Raw genomic sequence first — 22,652 nt, 5'->3', positions numbered from 1 at the left:
CGGGCTCCAGCTAAAGGTTCCAAGAAGTGTGAGGGTCGAGGGCCCAGGAGAAAGACCCCGCTAGGATCTGGGATCTACCTCCCCACAAAAGTGAAGGCCAGGGCCAGGCCTGGGGTAAGGGGCTTCCCTGGGGACATGGTGGAGACCGCCACATGCCGGTCACCGCAGGGGAAATTCTGCCCACGCTGCTCTGAAGTGGAGGCCTGCCCTGGGCTCACCGGCCATGGGGCCACTGCACAATTTGGCAAAAATAATAACCAGCACAATGAATGCTGGTGCGTGGCATGAACCCCCTGGCCCAGCCCAGCTGGTGTGCGGCCAGCCCCCAGAAAGGCCCACACTCAGCGCTCCACTGCCGTCTTGAAATTTTTAATTTTCACGGAGCATAGTCTGCTGCTGGGCCTGGACAAAGCCCCCTGCTCACTGATGGGGGGGGCAGCACACCCACATGCAGACACACATATGCACACGGGGGGTGGGGCCCCTGACGGTGGCAGAGGTAGGTATCCAGTGAAGAAGGCGGTCCCAGAGCAGCAGGGGAATAAAGCCCAGGGGGGAGCTGGGTGGACCAAGGGCCTGCTCCCCCCGGGGTTCTCCTGTCCCCAGAGCCCCCACCGCAGCAGGTGGGAGCAACCATCGTCCCCATCCCCAGCCCGCCCCCTGCCCCGGGCGCTGGCGGCCATCGCGGTTACCTGGAACTTGTCAGGGTCTGCTCGGCCAGCCTGGGCCACGAAGAGGCGGGCGTCGGGCTCCAGCTGCAGGCCGCGTGGGGAGCGCGCCAGGGGCTGGCGCTGGACCTCCTTGCAGTCCACGAAGAGCGTGGCGTGCGTGCCGTCCACGGTGAGGGCCAGGCGCGTCCAGCGACCGTCCAGCGCGGGCAGCGCGAAGCTGGCGGCCGTGTGTGTGCGGGCGGCACCGGGCTCGGTGTAGAGCAGCTGCACCTGCTGCCACGCCCCGCGCGCCGCCGCCAGCTTCACGCCCACCAAGACCACCGCCTGCACCGCGTCCGTGACCGCGAAGAGCACGCCCGCGCGCGCCGAGGCCGGCCGCACGCGCACCAGCAGGGAGAAGCGGCGGAAGAACGTGCTGGGCAGGAGGCTCCGGGCCGCCCAGCCGTCACCACCCACGTCCGCGCCGAACTCGTAGGCGGGCCCCACGTCGGGGTCGTGCACCAGGGCCACCTGCGGCGGCAGGGGCTCCCCAAGCAGCAGCTGGAGCCCCGCCTCCATGACCTGGCTGTCTGTGGAGAGAAAGACAGCAGTGAGGCCGCGCACGCCAGGGAAACCGAGGCCCGGCCGCCCTGCCGCCCGCCCCGGCGGGGACACGACAGCCACCTGCCCGTCCAGGCGCCGCGCCCGCCCCCACAGGCTCGCTGCTTCCAAGTGGGGCGCAGAGACCCTCCCACATCAGCGTGGCGGGAGGGGCCGGGGCAGAGCCCGCTGGGGACCCCGTCCCCCGTTAGCACAAGGGGGCACCGCCGGGCGCCGAGGGCTCGAGCCGCCGCTGTTCCCACACTGGAACCACGGGGGGACGCCCCGGACGCTGGTCAAGGTGCCCTCACCCACCCCGGACACCGCTGTGACCGAAGACACGCAGACATTACGAAAAAGAGAGAGGTGCACACAGGGGTGCCCTGAGCTGCGTCTACACGAGGAACGTCCCGGAAACGATTACACTCCTAGGAAGGGAGACCGTAAAAGGGGCCGCGCTTCTTGGGGGCCCTTCTTAGCTGTGGTCTCCATGTCTGCTCACACTTGGTACCGCAAACTCCACCCCTGCCTCCCAGGTGGCTGGGGGTTTTACCAGCTGGTGGGTGCTTCACGGGGCTCCTCACTGCCCAGTGTCCACACCAGGCGCCACACGCAACCGCCCGACCTGGACGGGGCTGCCTGATGGACGACCCCGGCCTCCTCCCCCACCAACCGTTCACCCTCGCGGCCCCACACCGCTCCACCCATCCTCTCAGTTACCCCGTGGCTTTCGTCCCTCCTCCTCCTCGTGTGGTCAGCGACCCCCCCCCCAAACAGAGCCCCCTCGGCAGCACGGGCCCAGGCTGGGACACAGCCACGGTGCCTGGAACCACCCGAGCCGTGGGTACAGCGTGGACGGTGCTGCTTCCCGGGCGTGTAGGGGCCGCTAGTGGCCTGGACTGATGATCGCTGGGACCGGGGGTGTCCAGGGCTGGGGGCGGCAGGGCCTACCTCTCTGTACAGGGGACGTGGTCACTGGCCGCCACAGGAGGGGGAAACACCACCGCGGGGAGAGGCGGGTTCACCAGTGGCTTCCCTGAACGCCCACACTGCCAGGCAGAGTGGGGACTTGGGGGCCGTGGTCTGGCCAAGGGCCCCCCCAAGGCCTTTTCTCTCAAGACCCCCCGTAATCTGGGCGCAGTCTGCCTCCAAAATGAGGTCCACCGGGAGACGCTCTCCTGGGGAGCGGCTGCTGGCGTGTGGGTGTCCTGACCAAGGCGCGGATAAGCCCGCCAGCGTGCACGCGACTGTGTGTGCAGGTGACAGCGTGACTGCGTCTGTGCGTCAGTGTGCGGTGGGCGCCTGGAGTCTGGCCCCCGAGCGCAGGGTCAGGCCGACCCGGGACTTCCTGGGACAAAGCAGAGGGAAGAAAAGCTGGACCCCAACTTCCTAAGACAAGCCGTGCCTTTCAAAGAGCCCCCCGAGGACAAAATATGAAAAGAGAAGAGACAAGAGGTGCCCACACGAAGCCCAGGGCTTTGGGTACCCGCCAGGCTGGTCCTTCCCAGATAGCGGCGTCTCTGTGTGGTCCCGACGTCCCACAGTGTGGGCTCCGCCTTGGCCTCACCCTGCCCCTTGCAGGTAAGACCCCGACGCAGATGAGAAGCGGGGAACAGCCAGGGCGGCGCAGACAGCAGCATCCGCGGAATGGTGGCCTGGCCTCAGCGCCTGCCCAGGGTAAGTGGCCCCTCACAGGGGCAGGGGATCTTCCCCAGCACCCTGGGCTCTGGGGGGCCCGCAGTCACTTCCTGCTCAGAGACAGACACTGCCGCCCACCCAGATGGCGGCTGCTATATGGTCCCTTTGTACCAGAAGTGCCCAGGGCTCAAGTGTCCACTTGGGGAGATGCTCTAAGATTAGGAAACAGGACCCTCACCAGCCTGAGTGCCAGTGGCCCCAGTGTCCCAACTCAGCTGCCCCCAAAGTTAAACATGTATGTGCCCCAGCAGCGCCCTTCCTCCCAGGCAGCCAGAACTTTTCCAGAGTAATTGAGAACGCAAGATGCAGCAGCCGCTGACATCCTGGGCTGGAAGACAATAGCGTGTTATAGGGACAGCCCAGGGACCCCAGAGATGCATGAGCAGTTCCTTTCCAAAGTTCTCCCATTTCCTCTCCATGAAATTCTCCATGGTTCCCATCGGGAGTAGGCCTCCGAATGCCACAGCCCTAAGATCACTGCTCCATTCTCCAGTTACAGGCGCCTTGAGCAGGGGATGTGGTCACACCTCCCTGCAGATCCGACAGCTGCTGTGCTGGCCCGAGGCGCTGGCCCAGCTGTCTCGGGAAGGGAACCAGTACCTCTCCAGAGAGCGAGTGCCCAAGCCAAGCTCTGGGAGCTCAGAGGTACGCCTTCCTGGGAACACAGTGGGTGGCACCTACATATGCCAGGGCCCTCTGGTCTGCCACACTCGCTTCAGATCAAGGAATCGGGGACTTGCTAGTTGAAGACAGTTTCCCTTTCAGCAAACAGGCCAGCCGGGACCAAGCGGGATTTAGCCCAGGTACTTAAGGTTGGTCCAACATTTGAAGATCAATTAATGGAGTCCATCGCATCAACAGACTTAAGAAAAATCACATGGTCCCATCATTAGATGCAGAAAAAGCGTTTTATAAAATCCAATGCACATTATGATAAAAACTCTTAGTAAACTAGGAATAAAAGTGAACTTCCTCAAGTTGATAAAGACTATCTACTAAAAAACTACAGTGAACATCATACTTAATGGTATACTTAACGGTGAGAAACTTGAAGCTTCCCCACTAAAAGCAGGTACAAGGCAAGGATGTCCCCTCTCACCACTCCTTTTCACCATAAGAGCTAATGCCATAAGACCAGAAAAGGAAATAGAAGCACACAGACTGGAAAGGAAGAAATAAAACTATCAATCTGCAGATGACATGAAAATCAAAATGCAGAAAACCCAAAACAATTATCCAAAAAATACTCCTGGAACTAGTGATAACGCCAAGTTTGTAGGATGTAAGATTCATGTACAACAGTCAACCATTTTCTATATACCAGCAATGAACAAGTGGAATTTGAAATTAAAAACACAGTACCATTTACATTAGCACCCTCAAGATGAAATACTTATTTATATTTATACCAGGTATAAATATGACATATATGTGTACAGGATCTACATGAGAAAAGCTACAAAACTCTGACAAAAGAAATCAAAGAAGAACTAAGTGAATGCAGAGATATTCCATGTTCACGGATAGGAAGACTCAATGATGTCAAGATATCAGTTCTTCCCAATTTGATCTATAGATTCAGTGCAATCCTAATAAAAATCCCAGCAAGTTATTTTGGGGCTATAAACAAGTCAGTTCTGAAGTATACAGAGAGGGAAAAGACCAACACACTACTGAAGGAGAAGAACAAATTTGGAGGACTGACAGTATCTGACTTTAAGACTTATTATAAGCTACAGGAACCAAGACACTGTGGTATTGGTGCAAGAGAGACAAACAGATCAATGGAACAGAACAGAAAGCCCAGAAATAGACCCACATAAATACAGTCAACTCATCTTTAATAAAAAAATCAAAGGCAATACAATGGGGAAAAGATAGTCTTTTCAACAAATGGTGCTAGAACAACTGGACATCACATGCAAAAAAAAAAAAAAAAAAAGAATCTAGACACAGACCTTACACCCTTCACAAAAATTAACTCACGATGGATCACAGACCTACATGTAAAATGCAAAACTCCTAGAAGATAACATGGGAGAAACTCTTGATGACCTTGGGTTTGGCAATGACTTTTTAGATACAACACCAAAGGCACAATTCATGAAAGAACTCACAAGCTGGGCTTCTGTGCTCCAAAAGACACAGTTACGACAACGAGAAGACAAGCCACAGACTGGGAGAAAAAATTGCAAAACACGCATCAGATAAAGGACTGTTATTCAAAATATATAAAGAACACTTGAAACTCAACAATGAGAAAATGAACAGCCTGATTAAAAAATGGACAAAAAGGGCTTCCCTGGTGGCGCAGTGGTTGAGAATCTGCCTGCCGATGCAGGGGACACGGGTTCGAGCCCTGGTCTGGGAAGATCCCACATGCCGCGGAGCATCTGGGCCCGTGAGCCACAATTGCTGAGCCTGCACGTCTGGAGCCTGTGCTCCGCAACAAGAGAGGCCGCGGCGGTGGGAGGCCTGCGCACCGCGATGAAGAGTGGCTCCCGCTTGCCGCAGCTAGAGAAGGCCCTCGCACAGAAACGAAGACACAACACAGCCATAAATAAATAAATAAATAAATTTATATAAAAAAAAAAAAAAATGGACAAAAGATCTGAACAGACGCCTCACCAAAGAAGATATTCAGATGGCAGTTAAGGACTTGAAAAGATGCTCCAAATCAGCTGTCATCAGGAAAATGCAAATTAAAACAACAAGGGAATTCCCTGACGGTCCAGTGGTTAGGACTCGGTGCTTTCACTGCCGAGGGCACAGGTTCAATCCCTGGTTGGGGAACTAAGATCCCACAAGCCGCGTGGCTCGGCCAAAAAATAAAATAAAATAAAATAACAATGAGATATCACTATACACCTATCAGAATGGCCAAAATCTGGAATATAGACAACACCAAATGCTGGAGAGGATGTGGAGGAACAGGAACTCTCATTCACTGCTGGTGGGATGCAGAATGGTGCAGCCAGTTTGGAAGACAGTTTGGCGGTTTCTTACAAAACTAAACATACTCTCTCTATAGGAACCAGCAATCATGCTCCTGGGAGTCAAAAGTTTATGTCCACACAAAAAGCAGCACATGGAAGTTTCTAGGAACTTTATTCATAATTGACAAAACCTGGAAGCAACCAAGATGTCCTTCCGTAGGTGAACAAATAAATAAACTGTGGCCCATCCAGACAATGGAATAGTATTCACAGCTAAAAAGAAATGAGCTATCTAGTCAAGAAAAGACATGCAGGAAACTTGAATGCATATTTCTAAGTGAAAGCAGCCAATCTGAAAAGGCTACAGGCTGTATGATTCCAACCACATGACATTCTGGAAAAGTCACAACTATGGAGACAGTAAAAAGATCACTGGCCGCCAGGAGTCGGGGAGGAGGGACGAACAGGTGGGGTGCAGAAGATTTGTAGGGCAGTGAAAATACCCCTCGTGACACTATAATGGTGGATACATGTCATTTACATTTGTCAAACGCACGACGGAACATATAACACTAAGAGTGAACCCTGAACTTTGGACTCCGGGTGATTGCAATGTGCCAGGGCAGGTTCATCAATAACAACAAATGTACCGCTGGGTGGGGGTGTTGACAGTGGGGAACTCTCTGGACCTTCCTCTCAAGTTTGCTGTGAGCCTAAAACTGCTCTAAAAAAAGTCTTTTAAAAAAATTAGGCAAATGATAACAAAAAGTAAGCAAATATTGCAACCCTATTATCAGATCAAACAGAATTTAAGATGAAAGGCATTAAGTGGGACAAAGGGGATGGTAATTCTGACAATCCACCGAGATGTGATGAGCCCGGTACCACCCCGTGCACCCAGGATGCATGGCAAAAAGGGGAGAAAGTCCTCATTCACGATGCAGACCCTGGGTCTCTCTCCTGCCCTATTTTCCCGTTAAGATGGGACATAACCACCTCAGTAAGACAACCTGATCACGTGTCTAAAGAAAGTCTATCCTGTCCCTTCCTCACACATGGCAGTGGTCACCAAGTCCAGACAGCTGCGGGGCTGGGGAACCTCATCTCAGCATCACAGAGCAAACCAACAGAGAAAAAACATCTCAGAAACATGCAGGACTGGGAAGCATCCTAAACAAATGGAGAGGTGACCCAAGTCCCTGCGGACGTGCCGACATGTTTATAACGTTCAGATCTGCGCACACATCCACCATGACCAATCACAGCCCCGGGGAATGTTTCTGATGATCTAGGAGAGAAAGTGCCCAAGGGCATCCGAGGAGTCTTTGAAGAAGGCTACGCATTCCAAGTGGGGCGTGTTACCCAGCACCCAAAGCTGGGATGCACAGGGGCTCTCGGGCCGCCAGTCATTAACACAGACGTGAACAATCGAGGAACAAAGAAATCGGGAGGCTGAGCGGGGCCACTGGCCCTCCAGCGACACAGGGAGGCTTCCCAGACTCTGTGCAGGAAGAGGAGACTTTCAGGTGCACAGAACGTGATCCCACGTCCACAAAGCAGGACTCACAAGTACGTGTGGGTGCACACACGTGCAGGCACACGCTATGGCAGCAGAATAATGGGCCCCAAAGACGTCTGTCCCGCAACGCCTGGAACCTGTGAGTTGTCACTGCACTAGGCAAAGGGGACTTTGCAGATGTGATTACGGTGACGGCCCTTGGGATGAGACCATCCAATCTAACCAAGAGCTGAGCAGAGAACCTCTCCCAGCCAGGGCAGAGAGCCAGAGAGACGCAGCCTGAGAAGGGCTGGCGGCAGCACTGGCTTTGAAGGTGGAGGGGGGCCGTGAGACAAGGAACGCGGGCCGCCTCCAGAAGCTGGAGAAGACAGAAGCCAAATCTTCCCTGGAGCCCCAGAAGGAGCACAGCACTGCAGACACCTTGCTTCTGGCCCAGAGCGACGGATTTCAGACTCCTGACCCCAAACGTGACACACTTGTGTTGACTTGAGCCCCTGAGTTTGCGGTCATTTGTCTCGGTGGCCACAGGGCACTCACACACCACATGTGTGCAAATCCACAGAGACGCCCCCCACAGGGAGCTGTGTCCGGCCCTCCCTTGTGAGGCCCGGACCTTGACGACTGTGTTCACGACTGGGTCTGGGATAAAATCTAACACAGGGGAGAAGCAGCGGAGGACGCCATGAGAGCAGGGGGGCCTCAGGGGCGAGGGAAGCAGGTGCAGGCGGTCCCCGGGCCAGCACGTGCACGGTGGCAGGAGGAAGGCCCGCTCTGAGCAATAGCCACGCTGCACTCTCCCTCCTCGGGACTGAGGCCGCTCACCTGCAGAACCTGCCCCTTCCAGTGGGGCCTCTCCCGACACCCTGGGCGCCCTCTCCCCGACCCCAGCTCCGTCCTCGCTCCCAGGGGTCAGCCCCCCACTGGCCCACCCAGCAGGGACCCGGGAGGACCTGGGACGGACGCTGGCCCACCCGCCCCTGGGTGGAGGCCTCACTCCCCAACCTCTGGGGCCTGGGGGACAAGAGACCCTCCCGAACAGTGCACTCTCCCCACAGCACCACAGGGAGGGGAGGGGAGGGGGCCGCGACATGCACGGCCCACCAGGGACCGGCCAGGCCTGCCAGGCAGGCGGCGGGCACGGCTCAGGGGCCCAGCCTGACCGCAGACACTGACGGAGCTGCCGGGGCCTCGGCGGCGGCAGCCGCCCTCCCCTCCCCTCCTGGCCACACGGTGCTGGGGGACCCGCACGGGGGTCCTCCCGACCACCTCCCCGAGCCCCACACCGCTGGCTGCGAGCCAGCGCCAGGGAGGAAGCCAGTCCAGGGGGAGGCGCTGCGATGGGCTGTACAGGGCCGCGGCCTCGGGCTGCTGTGCACCCGTCCACGCCCCACCGGCCACCGTGAGGTGAGGCGGCCCGTCTCTGTCCCGGGGTCTGCCACCGCCCTGCAGGACACAGTTGAGAGGAGGGACGCAAGTGGTGGTACCGCGAGCGTGCGGGGCCCCTGCGGGCAGCTCTGCTGGGGCCTGGGAAGGAGGCAGCACCCGCGGCTCGGGCCTCCGCCCAACCGGCCCCACGGCCAGCACAAGCAGCCCCAGGACCTCCCTCGGCCAGAGCCAGTTTCATCCCAGGGCCACCCTCCCCGGCCAGGCCTCCCCCCTCCGCCTGCCCCTCCCCCACTACACACAGGCCTGGCCCAAGGGACTGGCAGTGGGCAGGAGGAGCAGGGCACTCCAACCCCAGCCCCGTGGGACACCCCCGGCCAGGCCACAGCCAGCAGGGCCCCTGGGGGGGGGGGGATGGACGTCCGAGCGGCCGACAAGAATCCCGCAGGCTCCTGCTCTGAACGCGGCCTCAGGCTGCGGCCCTGCCAATGTCTGCCCACGCCCAGTGAGAAGTCCCCTTGAGGCCGCTCCACAGACCGGTCCAGCTGCAGTCAAGGAAATTCCACACCCCGCGCAGCCCTGCCTGGGCCCTGCCGGCACGAGGCCCATCCTGCACCAGCCCCCGGCCCCGGGCCCACTGAGGCTGAATCCCCAACCCAAAGAGGACCTGGGCCCAGCAGCGGGATGTGTGTGCCCAGGGCTCTGAGCGGGCAGGCCTGGCCCTTCCCTGCCCCTGCCCCTGCCCCGTGGAGGTGGGCCTTTGTGTGGCGCTGGGGGCCCTCCTGGCAGGACACCTCCCCGCGGGGCTGCCCCCGCCCCACGCGCTTGGTGGAGACAGGGCAAGGCTGGCTGGGGGACGCGGCACAGAGGCTGGAGGGCCCGAGCTGGCCCAGCGTTCGGGTGTACCAGGCACCGACTGCGTGGAGGGTGAGGGAGCACGCAGCTCGCCGCAGCCCCGCCCTCGGCGTGAGATCAATGCCCGCCGTGCCAACAGCCCGGGCAGGCCCCTGCCTCCGCCCTCGGCCCCGCTCTCAGGGACCGCCACAGGGCCCGTGGGCTCCTCACGCGCCGGGCCCTCCCGGACAGGACCCCCCCGCCCCGGGCTGTTCCCGGACACCCTCCTGGCCATCCTGTTCACATGCAGGCCTCAGCCGCCGTCGCCCCTCAAGCAGCGTCCCCAGCCGTCTGTCTGCAGAGGCACGGCCCCGCCCCCCTCTCCTTCCCAGCCCTTTGCTTTGCTTCCTCCTCGGAGCGGGCACCACCCGTCGGGGGCGCTTGCTCCTGCCCCGCCGCGGCCTGGGCACTGGCAGCCACCTCCTCACTGCATCCCAGGCCTGGCCAGGGAATCGCCCGTGCACATCCCTCAGGGGCCCAGCAGAGTGACACCCCCTCTCGGGGTCCAGTGCAGGCGGCCCACCCCCACTGGCCCAGCTCCAAAGCCCAATGACTTCGGAGACCAATGAGTGGGTCAAGGCTGCTCCCCACGGCACCACGGTCGGGGGGGGGTGGTTAGCAGCACACACACAGCAGGGCGCGGATGGGCCCGCAAGTGCAAACGGGGAGCGGACTCCACTCAGGGCCCAGCCGCACCCAGGGCGCAGAGGGAGCTGGTGGGCCCTAGGAGGCCGCGGCGGCCCGGCCCGCTCCCCTACCAGCCACGTGGTGATGGGGCGACGTCCATGTGGGGGGACGTGGCCCTTTCGCTGCCCCGGGGTGGAGAGGGTCTGGAGCTCATGGACCGGCTGGGGGGCCCCCGTGAGCCCCTCAGACTCACTGACTGCTAGATGGTAAAGACCTCTCGACCTGAAGAGCAGCAAGCCCCCCCGTCCCTTCCGCCCCCTCGGCCGTGCAGGCTGGGCACAGTGGCTGGGAGCAGCAGGCAGAATTCGGTGGGAAGTCCCGTCGCCGTCCTGTGCCTTGGCTCCCGCTCCGCGACAGGCGTGTGGCAGGCGACCTCGGAGCGTGGGGGACCTGCCGTCACGCACAGAACCTCTGGCCGCGAGCACGCCTCTCGGCCTCCGCAGACCTCAGCCTGCCCCCCAAAGGAAGCAGCGCACGCCGTCCAGCCTCCCGAGGGCGCTCGCCCGGCCGGACCGACGGGAAGGCGGGTGGCGGGCCGGCCGTTACCTGCAGGCGGCCCAATGAACACGCAGCGCCCATCCTCACGGGCCGGGAGCGAGGCGCAGGGGAACGGCAGCCCGCGCCCGTCCAGGTGGCTCCAGCACGCGTCCTCCAGGGCCTCGCAGAACTGGCGGCAGGGCGGCGGGCCGGGCAGGGCGCCGGGGCCACAGGCGGGGGCCAGCAGCAGGCAGAAGAACCAGGCCAGGAAGCGGTGGCAGTGGGTCTGGAGGAGCGCCCCCCAGGCCCGGACCGCGGCCTGCACCTCCTCGCCGCTCGCGTGGTGGAGATGGTTAGGCAGCCAGAAGCGTCCGATGCCCAGGTGGCCACAGAGCGCCAGGGAGGGCAGCAGGGGCAGGCAGCGGCCGGCAGCCCCCAGCAGTGCGGAGTTGTCAGCGAGACCAGGCCCCGCAGGATTAGCCACGTGGGGAACCCAAGCACCCCTGTCCCCACTTAGAGCCAAGAGTGCGGCGTGAGACAGCTTGGCAGAGGGGTCAGAGGAGAGAGCCCAGGGGCCAGCGTGCGCTCCCGGGGAGCCCGTCACCAGGGCAAGCGGAGGAGGCGTGCGCGTGCGGTCATCAGGGCGTTGGTGCTGCTGGCCAGGACGGGCTGCCGCGGGCGAGAGTCCCTCGCTGTCCAGCTCCTGGGGCCACCCTGGGGGCGGCTGGCTTCCCTGGGGAGGGGCCCCGGCCCACGCGGAGGACAGAGAAGGTCTACCTGGGGATGGCGGTGGCACCGCAGGCTCCCTGAGCAGGGCCCGGGGTCTGTCCGGGGAGGGCGGCGGCTGGGTGGGCGCAGGCAGGGTGCCGGCCTCGGTCCTCTGGGCGTCCGGAGAGCTCGGGGCCCCTGTGCTCAGCCAGAGGGTGGTCCCGCCGTCCTGGGGGCCGCTGGGGAGTCCCGGGGTGGTGAGGGGGTCCGTGGGGTTCCCGGGGCCTGGCGTTCCTGCCGTGGCGGAGCTCTCGGTGGGGGTGGTGTTGTCCCACAGCTGGACGAAGCTCCGGATGCCCAGAGCCACGTTCAGGATCTTGGCTCCGACGCCGGCAATGTTCTCCTCCTTTGTGTCCGGGCTCGCACTGGAGGCCGCTGAAGGGACAGTGGGGGCCTGGCCCTGGCCCACCTCCGGCCTCTCCAGAGGCGGCTCAGGGCTGGCAAGGGCTTTCCACTGCTGGGTGGGGTCATCCTGGGGGGCCACGTGCGTGGTGGTGTCCTCTGTGGGCCGCACAGGTGAGCTGCCCGGGGGCGTAGAGGCCGGTGCGACCGTGGACACGGCAGCGTTACCGGGCCACAGCCAGGACATCAGGTCAGCCCGGGCGGGCGCGAGGCAGCAGGCAAGCAGCAGCAGCAGGCCGCAGTGGCCGCGGCGGCCGCGGGGGTCCGGAGCCATCAGGCTGTGTGCACCACAGGGCAGCGGGCCGCCTCTGCTGTCCAGAGGCGGGGCCAGCCCGCCCCCGCCTCCCGCCCCTGGGCCCGCGGCCAGCTCCCCATTCATGCATCCAGGCAGCTCCTCCTTCTACCTTCCCCTTCCCGCTCTCAAGGAGGAAAACAGACACGAGCCTCTACCCAAGGTGACAGGCCCCCTCGAAAACGTCTCACACCTCCTTAAAGCAGCCGCAGACGCTCCCTGCACCAGAGGCCAAGGGGCACTGACAGAGCAGTCACAGGACTTCCCAGCTCCCTCCCCGGGCCCCCCCAGACTGCCTGAATCCCTGCCCCGGAGTGTGGGCATGGGTGGGCTCCGGGCCAGCACCCCGCGGTCCCCTCCAGGGCGGGGGCGCTCCTGGGTGCTCTGGAGCTTTGGAAGGACCCTCCTCCTTGCCCTGCAGCCTGCAGAGCCCAGACCCAAGAGAAAGCGCCTGGCACAGGTCCTCGGGGCATCCGTCCTGCGCGTGGCTGGGAGCCTCAGGACACCGGGGTACAGCCCCTGGCCCCCCGTGCCCACCATGCTCTGCCCTTGGAGCTTCTCTGACTGAGAACAGCCCGGAAGCCTGGCCTCAAGCCACGGCCCTGGGGCAAAGCTGGAGCTTAGAAACCCCTGGATTCGCTGTGAGTCCGTCCTTCTGTTGCAGCTGCTGCCCTGAGATGGTAGCTTCCCGTCCCTGGGGGCTGCTCAGAGTCACCTGTTCTGCAGCCTGCCCAGCTCTGTCCCCCCGCAGACGCCCTCTCGCCAGAGAGCAGGCCTCTTTTCAGCTTTCGCTCCTAAAACCTGGTCAAATGCACTGGCCTCTGTCTCACGGGCTGGTACCGCACTCCCCGGCTGACCTGGCCAGTGTCCGAGTTCTCATCAGCGCTTAGCTGAGGCCTGCGGGGGCTGCTGATGAACTCCTGAGAATTGCTCCAAAGGGACAGAGCACAGCAGTTGGGAAGCGACAAAAGGCAGAGGAAGATTAGGGACCCGGTGAGACCAACGGTAAACAGACAGACAGAGGTCCCCCCTGCCACTCCCACATCTCAGAGCTCAGCCCATGTGCAGGGTGGGTGGCTGGGGGATAAGCCCTTCACGCAGCCCCCGGGCGCCAGCCTCCTCCAGACATCACTGGGCGCCCCTTCTGGGGGTGTCCCACTCTGTGGACCGCTCCGGAGACCGGGTTAGCCAGGCCGGCCTGCAGCTGGACTCTTCCCGCCGAGCCCCGACTCCTTCCCTTCATAAAACTTCAGACAACACAACCCCTCTGTCCAAAACACTATCAGATGCTGCCCCGTGGCCTGAAGTCCCGCCAGCGCCTGCCTCGGGGTTTGGGGAGAAGGCCCGGGCTCCGGGAGCAGCCTTGCCTGGGACTCAGCCTGTGCCGGTGTCTGACCTGGATGACAGCTGCTCCCCCCCAACCTGGCGCCTGCCCGCCAGGCGGGGACCCGGCTCACGCCTTCACTGTGGCAGGCACGCCGCGTGGTGGTGAGGAAACCTCGGCCCGGAGACCGGAGGCTCTGGGTCGCAGCCCAGGAGAGGGGGATCCCGAGTGGAATCCAGGCGGCCTCTATACGCGCCCGCACACGCCTGCACACGCCCAGCACTCGCTCATGCAGACACACGTGTTCCCTCCCGCAGGCTCGCGTCATCACACGCACCCTCACACATCCACAGACACACGCACGGGTCTCACCACACGTTCCACGCCAGACCCCACGTGCGCCCTGCGTGCCAGCCGCCCCTTCTGTCTGAGTCCCCTCGGAACCCCGTCCTCTCCAGGCTGTGGCGGGGGCCCCGGCTCAGGATGCCAAGGACGCCGCCGGGGAGCGCTGGCCGAGGGCGGAGCTGGGCCGTCTGGGATCCGAACCCACGTGTCAGGACAGTTGAACAGCGGGCCCCCTCTCGAAAGGCGGGCGGCACCCTGTAAGCCGAATCTGGGTCCCACCGTCCATCCCGGAATTCTGAGAAACGCCTAGAGAACAGTTTCTTGCTAGTGACTGCCGCTAATGTGATTTTATGCCTAGAAGTCTCTGGAAAATCTCAGGACAGATATTCCAAAGGCCCTTCCCCTTCTCCAAGCACGTTCTGGATAGGGACTCTGGGCCCTTTTGAGGCAGAGCCCCTGAGCCCATCAGGGTGGGGCTGCCCTTGTTCCCCCGATGGCCCCGTGCCCTCAGTTACTCCCAGGGGGCCACTCGCCAGCCCCCAGCCCTGCATTGACTCGCTCAGCTCACGCTTCCCGGGAGAGCCAGGAAGGCGGAACCGCGGGGGAAAGGGGGATGGTAGCTGTGACCCCACTGCACTGAGCGACACACCACCATCAAGCGGCAGCCCCCGCCCTCCGCGCTCCAGACCTCACCCTTCCTGCCCACCTTCTGGAGGCCGCGGTCACCCCCCGGCACTCCTAGAACGTCACACGTCCACCTTCTCTGGAAAACGTCAGCACAGCTCTGCCCCAGGACTCGGCTCCCATCAGGAAGCAACCTGCCGAGGTGCTGGTCCGTGAGGCTCCCTGCACACACGTGCCCACACGTGCACACGCACACACACACACATGCGTAGCCCCACACGTGCACACGCACACACACACACATGCGTAGCCCCACATGTGCACACGCTCCCATGCACACTCACACGGACACTGCAGCATTCGGAAAGCCTGAGGTGTAGACCAGGCTCCCCCAGCAGGCTGTCGCTGCAGCAGGCCCGCCCGGGCCCAGCCCCTCAGGGACACACGGGGCTCCGGTCCACCCGTGCGCAGGGTCCCGTCAGCGCTGGTCCCTATGGAGTCTGTGCTCATTGTGGAGGTTGCATAATCTCCCTGTCACTCGTGGGGATGGAGAAGGAGGGGAAAATGGGTTTCGAGGGAAACCATCTGAAATGACTGAAACACAAACACCTCTGGGTCAGGTGCCACGTTTCTGAAAGCACTTTGTTCTCCAAGGCCGGGCCCAGAGAGCCCTCAGCCCTCCTCAGAATCGTCACAAACGCTGTGCTGAGGAACGACCCCAGGCCCCCCGGGTAAGGTGGCCCCGGCAGATGTGCCCGCCCCATCGTGTACAGAGTGGCCCCTCGGTCCCCCCCCCCATTCATCCTCATGCCCTAGAGGGGGAGGGATCAGACGAGACGCTGCGGGGTGCACAGGCAGGGGCGCGTCTAGGCCAGCATCCCCTCACCCACCCCCCGGCGGTGACCTGGCCTTTCCTCCCTCTGCCCACCGCTCGGGGTATCACAGAGGCATTTCCGTGCAATCTGAGAAGTTTCGTGGTGCCTCGGCGCGGCCCAGTCAGAACTCGGGAGCACAGCCTCCTCTGGCCCGCCCAGCCCCCCACCCAGAGCAGCCCGGGGGCCCTGTTTCCAGGGTCCCAGCCTCCTTCCTGGCGGGGACTTGGCCAGCTTCCCTGCAGCTCCTCAGCCCAGATTAGAGAGCAGAGGTCCAGGTCTTAAGGGCACTCGCCCCATCGCCTCGGGGCTGAAGTGGACCACCCACCCACCCACCCTGTGTGCCCTGCCCAGGGTTCCCAGCCGCTCCTGACAAGGAGCACGGAGGCCGTGTCCTCAGTTACTTCATGGGGAGCTCAGGAAACAAACCAGCCCTTAATCACACACCCCCAGTAAGCACGTGCAGACGGGTGGGCCCCCGTGGAGCCCAGAGCAGCCTGGGACCCCGTGGGCCCCGTGTAGCCCCTTCCTCACCCTCAAGGGTCTGTGGTCTCCCTTCAGGTTTCACTTATGAGAACAGCCGGCAAAGGGCCGTCCAGCTGACCATGGGCTGCCCAGCAACATCTAAAGCCTTCCTGGGCTCCTATGATCTTGGGTGACTCTCTAGTCTTCCCCTGGTAACCCGGGCACTGGTGTCGGTGGGGACAGTGGCGCCTGAGAGGCCAGCCCCTTGGAAGCCATCGCGGGGGCTCGCTGCACACAGTGACTCCGTGCTGGGCAGGCCCCTGGTGGGACCCTGGCCGAGAAGCCACCTCGCGTGGGGCCTGAGGCTAAAGGTCCCTCTGCCCTGAGGACTGGCCCTCCCCCGCAGGAGCTGAGCTCTGTCCCGGGCCCTCCAGCCAAGTTTGGCCACGAGGGTTCCAGGAGTCTGAGCATCTACCTGAACCTGGAGGACCCTGAGGGCACTGCCCCACCAAGGAGTGGCCTCGATGTCCATAGACCCATGCGTGGGCTCGCCACTGCCTGCCACCAGCCAGCTGGGCTCAAAACTCAGAAGCAGGCAGCAGCTCGGCGCCCAGGTGGGATGGCCTCTGGGGAAGCCTGAGATGCATCTGAGAAGACGCATGCATTGATCTAAGCTCCCCGAGCGGCCCCTGGAGGACCCTCTGACCACATACAGGTGCCCAGAAGGGAGAAAGCCCACGGCTGCCCAGAGGGCCGTTCTCTGAGGACCCACGGCAAGTCCTGCCCGTGCAACGAGCCCTGGGCCCCCAACACCCAGTTCAGGAACAACCGGGATCCAGGAATTCCTGGTGAGCTGGGAATTCACCAGGTCCAGGACCATTGTCAAAAGCCAATGACAGCACAAATGCTGCTGTGGTCTCCATCTGGCAAACTCTTACACATCCCTCAAGACCCCATCCCCTATGCTTGCTGTCCTGCGGCTCCCAGACAGGGCTCGCTGTTCTTGCTTTGGATCCTGCCTTGGTGACGACGCCCCACTCCTCCATGGTGTGGTAGTTTCTGTTCTTTGTTAACCTGGTGTCCACCTGTACTCGCATTTCATGCTGTGTCCTGACTTAAGGCAAGTTCTCCTGCGTGGGTGGGTTCCTCCTCCCACCCAGCCCTCCCCGTGCCTGCAGAACTGTCTCTGGTGGCTGAAAACTCCCCTGGAGGACATCAGATTTCTGTCTGAAGGCTCCTGGATACTATCCAACACAACAAGGGTAAATTAAATTATAGAAGAGAATTCTGGACCCAGAAGAGACATGCGGGTGGCACTGGTAATAACAAGGAGGCTTTCTCTTTCTTGGGAATGAACTGGCCAAAACTCCTGTAGATGCTTTGTAGGTGCCAGGTGGCCCCTAGCAAAGCTTTGGGTGGATTCCCGATGCCCCTTCTCCCCTCACGCCCTCGCTCCCCCCACGCCGCCTTCCTGAAAGGCCCCCCTCTCTCCTCCACCCACGACACACACAGCGGCTCGTGGCCCAAACCAGCGAACACCTTCACCCCTGTTAATTCACCCCAGGGCTCGCCAGGTGCACGGGTGCATGTGCGGCTATAAGTGTGTGTTTGTGTCTCTCTGATGGGCGTGTGATTACGTCTCTGTGTGCGTGCATGTGCATGTCTGTGTACACACATGTGTGCACACGTCTTGGGTCTGTGCCCACATGCGCCCACTCACTCCCGTGCACACAACTGTCTCTGGGTTCCTGGACGCCAGGGAGGCTGCAGGAAAGTCCCGCCAAGCCGGGGTTTGCCGACCACCCCCTGGGGTCTGCACTACCCGGGGACGGGGGTTAGGACTTGCTAACTTGTTAGCCAATGTTTGCACATTCTCGTTGGAATGACGTCCCGAAGCCGCAAATGTCTAAGCCGCTCCCTCAAACGCCTGCCTCAGCCTCCCCACGGGCACCCAGGCGCCGGCACTGGGGCGGGGCGGGGCGAGGGGCCGGCCACCTCTTCCGAGAGGACCCAGCACCCAAAACTTCCAGAAGGTTCTGCCCTCCTGCTGCTGGGAGACCCGCCAGCCTCTGGCCCCGCCTCCAGCCCCACCCTGCACTGTGCCAGGGTTTGTTCTGTCTTGGCCCTTCTGGTTTGGATTCCTGAATAATGTGGTCTTTTATTTTCATTTTTTCAAAAGCACAAAACACCCACGTGTGAGCAGAGCAAATCCGAGGAACAAAGCGGAGAGCGTGTCCAGGACTGAGGCTTCGGGCTGTGAGCTCAGAGGACGGCCTTGTCTGCCCGGGTCTCAGGGGTGCTGCCGCTGGGCCCACGGCGGGGTCTCTCCTGGGCCCCTCCGGGTGGTCTGCCTTCGGCTGCCCACACATGGCCCAAAGGCTGGCCCTGATTCCTCTGTTCAGCCCATCCCTCAGATCATCCCCGCCCCCATGCTCCCCAGGCCAGCAGTGTCCTGCAGGGACCCCTCCTCAGATCGCCCAGGGTCACCTCTCCTGCTCCTCCTTCGAGGACCAGACACTAGAGACCATTCAAGACGCGTGGGCCTGTGAGGAGCTGGCCAGCCCAGGCAGGTGTCCCCGGCCCCAAGGAGCAGGCCTGGGAAGCCATAGTCCCAGCATCCAATGCCGGGGACAGCCCCCAGGGCGGCAGTACGTCCAGTAAAGACCCGTACATTGTGGGGACTTCCCTGGTGGCGCAGTGGTTAAGAATCCGCCTGCCAATGCAGGGGACACGGGTTCGAGCCCTGGTCCGGGAAGACCCCACATGCCATGGAGCAACTAAGCCCGTGCTCCACAACTACTGAGCCCGCATGCCACAACTACTGAAGCCCGTGCGCCTAGAGCCTGTGCTCCGCAACAAGAGAAGCCACTGCAATGAGAAGCCCACGCACCACAAGGAACAGTTGCCCCCGCTCACCGCAACTAGAGAAAGCCCACGTGCAGCAACGAAGACCCAATGCAGCCAAAAATAAATAAATAAAGTTTTAAAAATTAAAAAGAAAAAGACCCGTACATTGTGGACACGTTTACAGCCCTTCCAGAATGGAACACACCTTCTCATCTTTCTGTTTATAACTGTCCAAAGTGTCCAAACGTTCTGCCCCAACCCTGTGTTTCATGGTGACTTTTTTGAGCCACAGTGATAAAGGCCACAGCTCTTGAGATGCCCACTGAAGGCCCTGCTGCTGGGCCTGCTGACGACAAGCTCTATGCCGACCGCTGGCCAGGTTCCTGCGCTGGCCGGCCTCTCCTTGTGGCCACTGCCCGCCCTCAGGTTGCTGTGAAGATTAAGTGGCATGAGGTGGCCGGGCACCCGGGGCTACAGGTCAAGGCCCACGGGTGCCTCCCCTCCCCTTGGGTGTCGGTCACCCGAGGACCCGCCTGGCCACACCGCCAGTGAGAGCCGAGCACACAGACATGAGGACCGTGGGCAGCGGGGACGTTGCGACACCGTCTAATCTTTAACCACCAGGCTGTCCAGCCCTCCCCCTCCGCCCTCAGGTGTCCTTTAACCCATTTCGTCCCAGTGTGGAGAGTGGAGACCCGGGTTCAGGTCGCCAGGTGGACCCCCTCAGCTGAGCCCCCAGCTCCCGCAAGGGCCGAGGCCCCACTGCCTGGGCAGAGCGGGCAGGGGAGGTGCTGCCTGGTGGGAAGGAGGCTGTCCCAGCCCAGACCCAGATTCCTCCACGGTAACAGCAGAGCCCACGGGAACCCTCTGGTTCCCAGATCTACACCAAGCGTCGCCCCGCACTCAGCTGGGTGGGCTGTTCCCACAGCCCCACCACTGGTCTGGGGTGACAGAACACAGGGGACCCTCCGGCCCCCAGGGAGCTGGCCCTTGGGGAGGCGAGCGTGGCAGGTAGAGACCCCCGGCTGGAGGGGTCGGCAGTGGAGGTGAAAGGTGGCTGGGAGCAGAGATTCTCAAGACGTCGACACATCTCGGGGAAAAGGCACCTCCCCGGGGCCACCCAACGACCGCCAGACACCGCGCCCTCCCACCTCCCGAGGGAGGGCCACGCGGAGCACACGCGGTTGCCTGTCCAGGGTGCGCACCCGAAGCCTTAATCCAAACACGAGGAAACAGCTGGGCAAGTCAGACAGGGCGTTTCACGGGACAGCGGCCGGACTCTCCAAAAACGCCCACGTCAGGAAAGATGAGGAGGAAGGGGCGGCTCTAAACTCAGAGGCAGAGGAGCCACGGCCGCCAAGTGCCACGTGGTTCCTCGATGCCCCCAGGGCCACCGGGCAGAGGCAGGGGCCAGCTTCATAAAGGACGTTACTGGGACCTGGAGGACCCTTGAACGTGGCCTGTACGAGAGAGGACAGGTGGACAGGGGGGCGCACGTGCAAGAGCAGGACACGGGTCAGGACGCAGCGCTCACGTCCCCAAGGAGCGCGTGCACCTGCCCGGGGATGTGAGTGTGGATGCACACGTGGACACGGTGTGCGGGTGTGCACGGCCCTGCGTACAGACAGGGACAGACCTGGAGACCAAGGGCAACCGCGGTGAAGGAAGTACGTGAGCAAACCCCACACTGTCCTTCAGACTTTTCTGCAGGCTTGAAATGTTCCCATGAGAGAAGTTCATGGGGAAAGTAAAGCTCTTCTCCTGTGTCCGCCTGGAACATTCTCTCCACCAGCTTCGTCTCTGGAAAGGCAAGTGACGCAGCAGAGGGTGGTAAGAACTGCTTTCCAGGCACGTCCGGTCCCCGGGGCCACACGTGGGTGTTATCCCTGCCGAGCCTTCAAACGCCCCTGGCAGGTCGCCACACGGCTGGGAGCGGCTCCCGCCTTCCCTGAGCGCCCAGCGGGCAGCAAAGTCGCCGATTTCTCTTACTTGGTGTCATTTAGGTTCACTTTCACAAAACAAAGATCTGAACGTGTTTCTCTCAGTCAGGTTTTAGACTCTACAGGAATCATCCAACCTACACCCCAAGGCAAAGCAGATACATTTACAGGCTCTAAAAACTCCTTTAAGAACCAAGGGGTTATTCTACTTTGTTCTTCTTTTTTCAAGAGTGTTATTCTGGGTGCCTTGAAATTCCATATGGATATTAGGATCGGTTTGCCAATTCCTACAAAGACATCAGCTGGGATCGGGTAGGAGCTGTACTGGCCGGAGGTTGTTTGCGGGAGTGATGCTGTCTTAACGATGTTAAGTCTTCCAATTCGTGAACATGGGATGTTTTTCCTTAATTTCTTTCTATGTTGTTTTTTTAAGTTTTCAGAGTATACATTTTGCACTTCTTTGTTAAATTTATTCCTAAATATTTTACTCTTGTTGATGTTTCTGTAAATGGAATTTTTTCTCAATTTCATTTTTGGATTGTTCATTGCAAGTTATCAAGAAATACAATTGGTTTTTTAATATTGATCTCGTATCCTACAACCTTGCTGAATTTATTTGTTAGTTGTAACAGTTTTTTAGCAGATTCCTTAGGACTTTGCATATGTAAGATCACATCATCTGTGAACAGAGTACAACACTGAATAGAAGTGGTGAGAGGGGGTGTCCTTGTCTTGTCCCCAGTCTTCGGGGTAGCGTCCAGCCTCTCACCAGTAAGTTCGATGTTAGGTATGGGTTTTTCGAGATGCCTTTTATTGGCTTGAGGAAGTTCCCTTCTTTTCCTAGTTTTTTTAATGTTCTTATCACGAAAGGGTGCTGGATTCTCTCTAATGCCTTTTCTGTGTCTATTGAGATGATCATGTGATTTTTATTTTTTATTCTGTTGATTTGATATATTACATTAATTTTCAGACATTAAACCAAACTTGCATTCCTGGGATAAAGCCCACTGGGTCATGATGTATAATTCTTCTTCTATGTGGCTGAATTTGGTTTGCTAGCATTTTAAGGATTTTTGTGTTGTAAGAAACGTTGGACTGTAGTTTTTTGTGTTTGTGATATCTGTATGGTTTTGGTATCCAGGTAATACTGGCCTCATAAAATGAGCTGGGAAATGTTCCCCCCTCTCTTATCGTTTGAAAGAGTTTGTGAAGAACTGGTTTTAATTCTTCTTTAAATGTTTGGTAAAATTCAGCAGTGAAGCTGGTCTTTTCTTTATGGGAAGTTTTGGGATTACTAATTCAATCTCTTCATTTGTTATACATATATTCAAATAGTCTATTTCTTATTGAATTTCAGTAGTTTGTGTCTTTCTAGGAATTTGTTCATTTCATCTAAGTTATATAATTTGTTAAAATACAGTTGTTCACAGTATTGGGTTAGAACACTGTGTAGGGTTAGAACAAAACTGGAGGAATCACGTTTCCCTACTTCAAACCTTTTTTTTTTTTTTTTTTTAACAGACATTTCTTTCTTTTTTATTTATTTATTTATTTTTGCATGTTGGGTCTTCGTTTCTGTGCGAGGGCTTTCTCTAGTTGCGGCGAGCGGGGGCCACTCTTCATCGCGGTGCGCGGGCCTCTCACTATCGCGGCCTCTCGTTGCGGAGCACAGGCTCCAGACGCGCAGGCTCAGTAGTTGTGGCTCACGGGCCTAGCTGCTCCGTGGCATGTGGGATCTTCCCAGACCAGGGCTCGAACCCGTGTCCCCTGCATTGGCAGGCAGATTCTCAACCACTGCGCCACCAGGGAAGCCCCTTCAAACCTTTTATAATGCTAAGTAACCAAGACAGCACGGTACTGGAACAAAGACAGGCAGATAGATGAGTGAAACAGAATTGAGAGCTCTGAAATAAACTCACACATCTATGG

The 22,652-nt window shown here is 59.9% G+C and overlaps 1 protein-coding gene across 6 annotated transcripts in view; it reads right to left on the bottom strand.

The window, feature by feature from the left end:
* COL18A1 (collagen type XVIII alpha 1 chain) overlaps positions 1-22,652 on the bottom strand; it is a 94,023-nt gene that overhangs the window by 36,239 nt on the left and 35,132 nt on the right. For 4 of the 6 annotated variants that reach the window (XM_057546188.1, XM_057546189.1, XM_057546190.1 and 1 more), the window contains exons 1-2: positions 11,622-12,303; positions 693-1,240 (exon numbers count right to left, since the gene is read on the bottom strand). In XM_057546188.1, coding sequence (XP_057402171.1) covers positions 693-1,240; positions 11,622-12,288 — 1,215 coding nt within the window. In that variant the 5' untranslated portion in view covers positions 12,289-12,303. Of the gene's footprint in view, positions 1-692; positions 1,241-10,913; positions 12,304-22,652 lie in introns of those variants that run through there. The other 2 variants (XM_057546186.1, XM_057546192.1) reach the window with 2 other exon arrangements.

The sequence above is a fragment of the Balaenoptera acutorostrata genome, chromosome 4 (assembly GCF_949987535.1).
Source record: "Balaenoptera acutorostrata chromosome 4, mBalAcu1.1, whole genome shotgun sequence".
Classification (NCBI taxonomy): domain Eukaryota; kingdom Metazoa; phylum Chordata; class Mammalia; order Artiodactyla; family Balaenopteridae; genus Balaenoptera; species Balaenoptera acutorostrata.
This window is presented reverse-complemented; position numbering and strand designations above follow the sequence as displayed.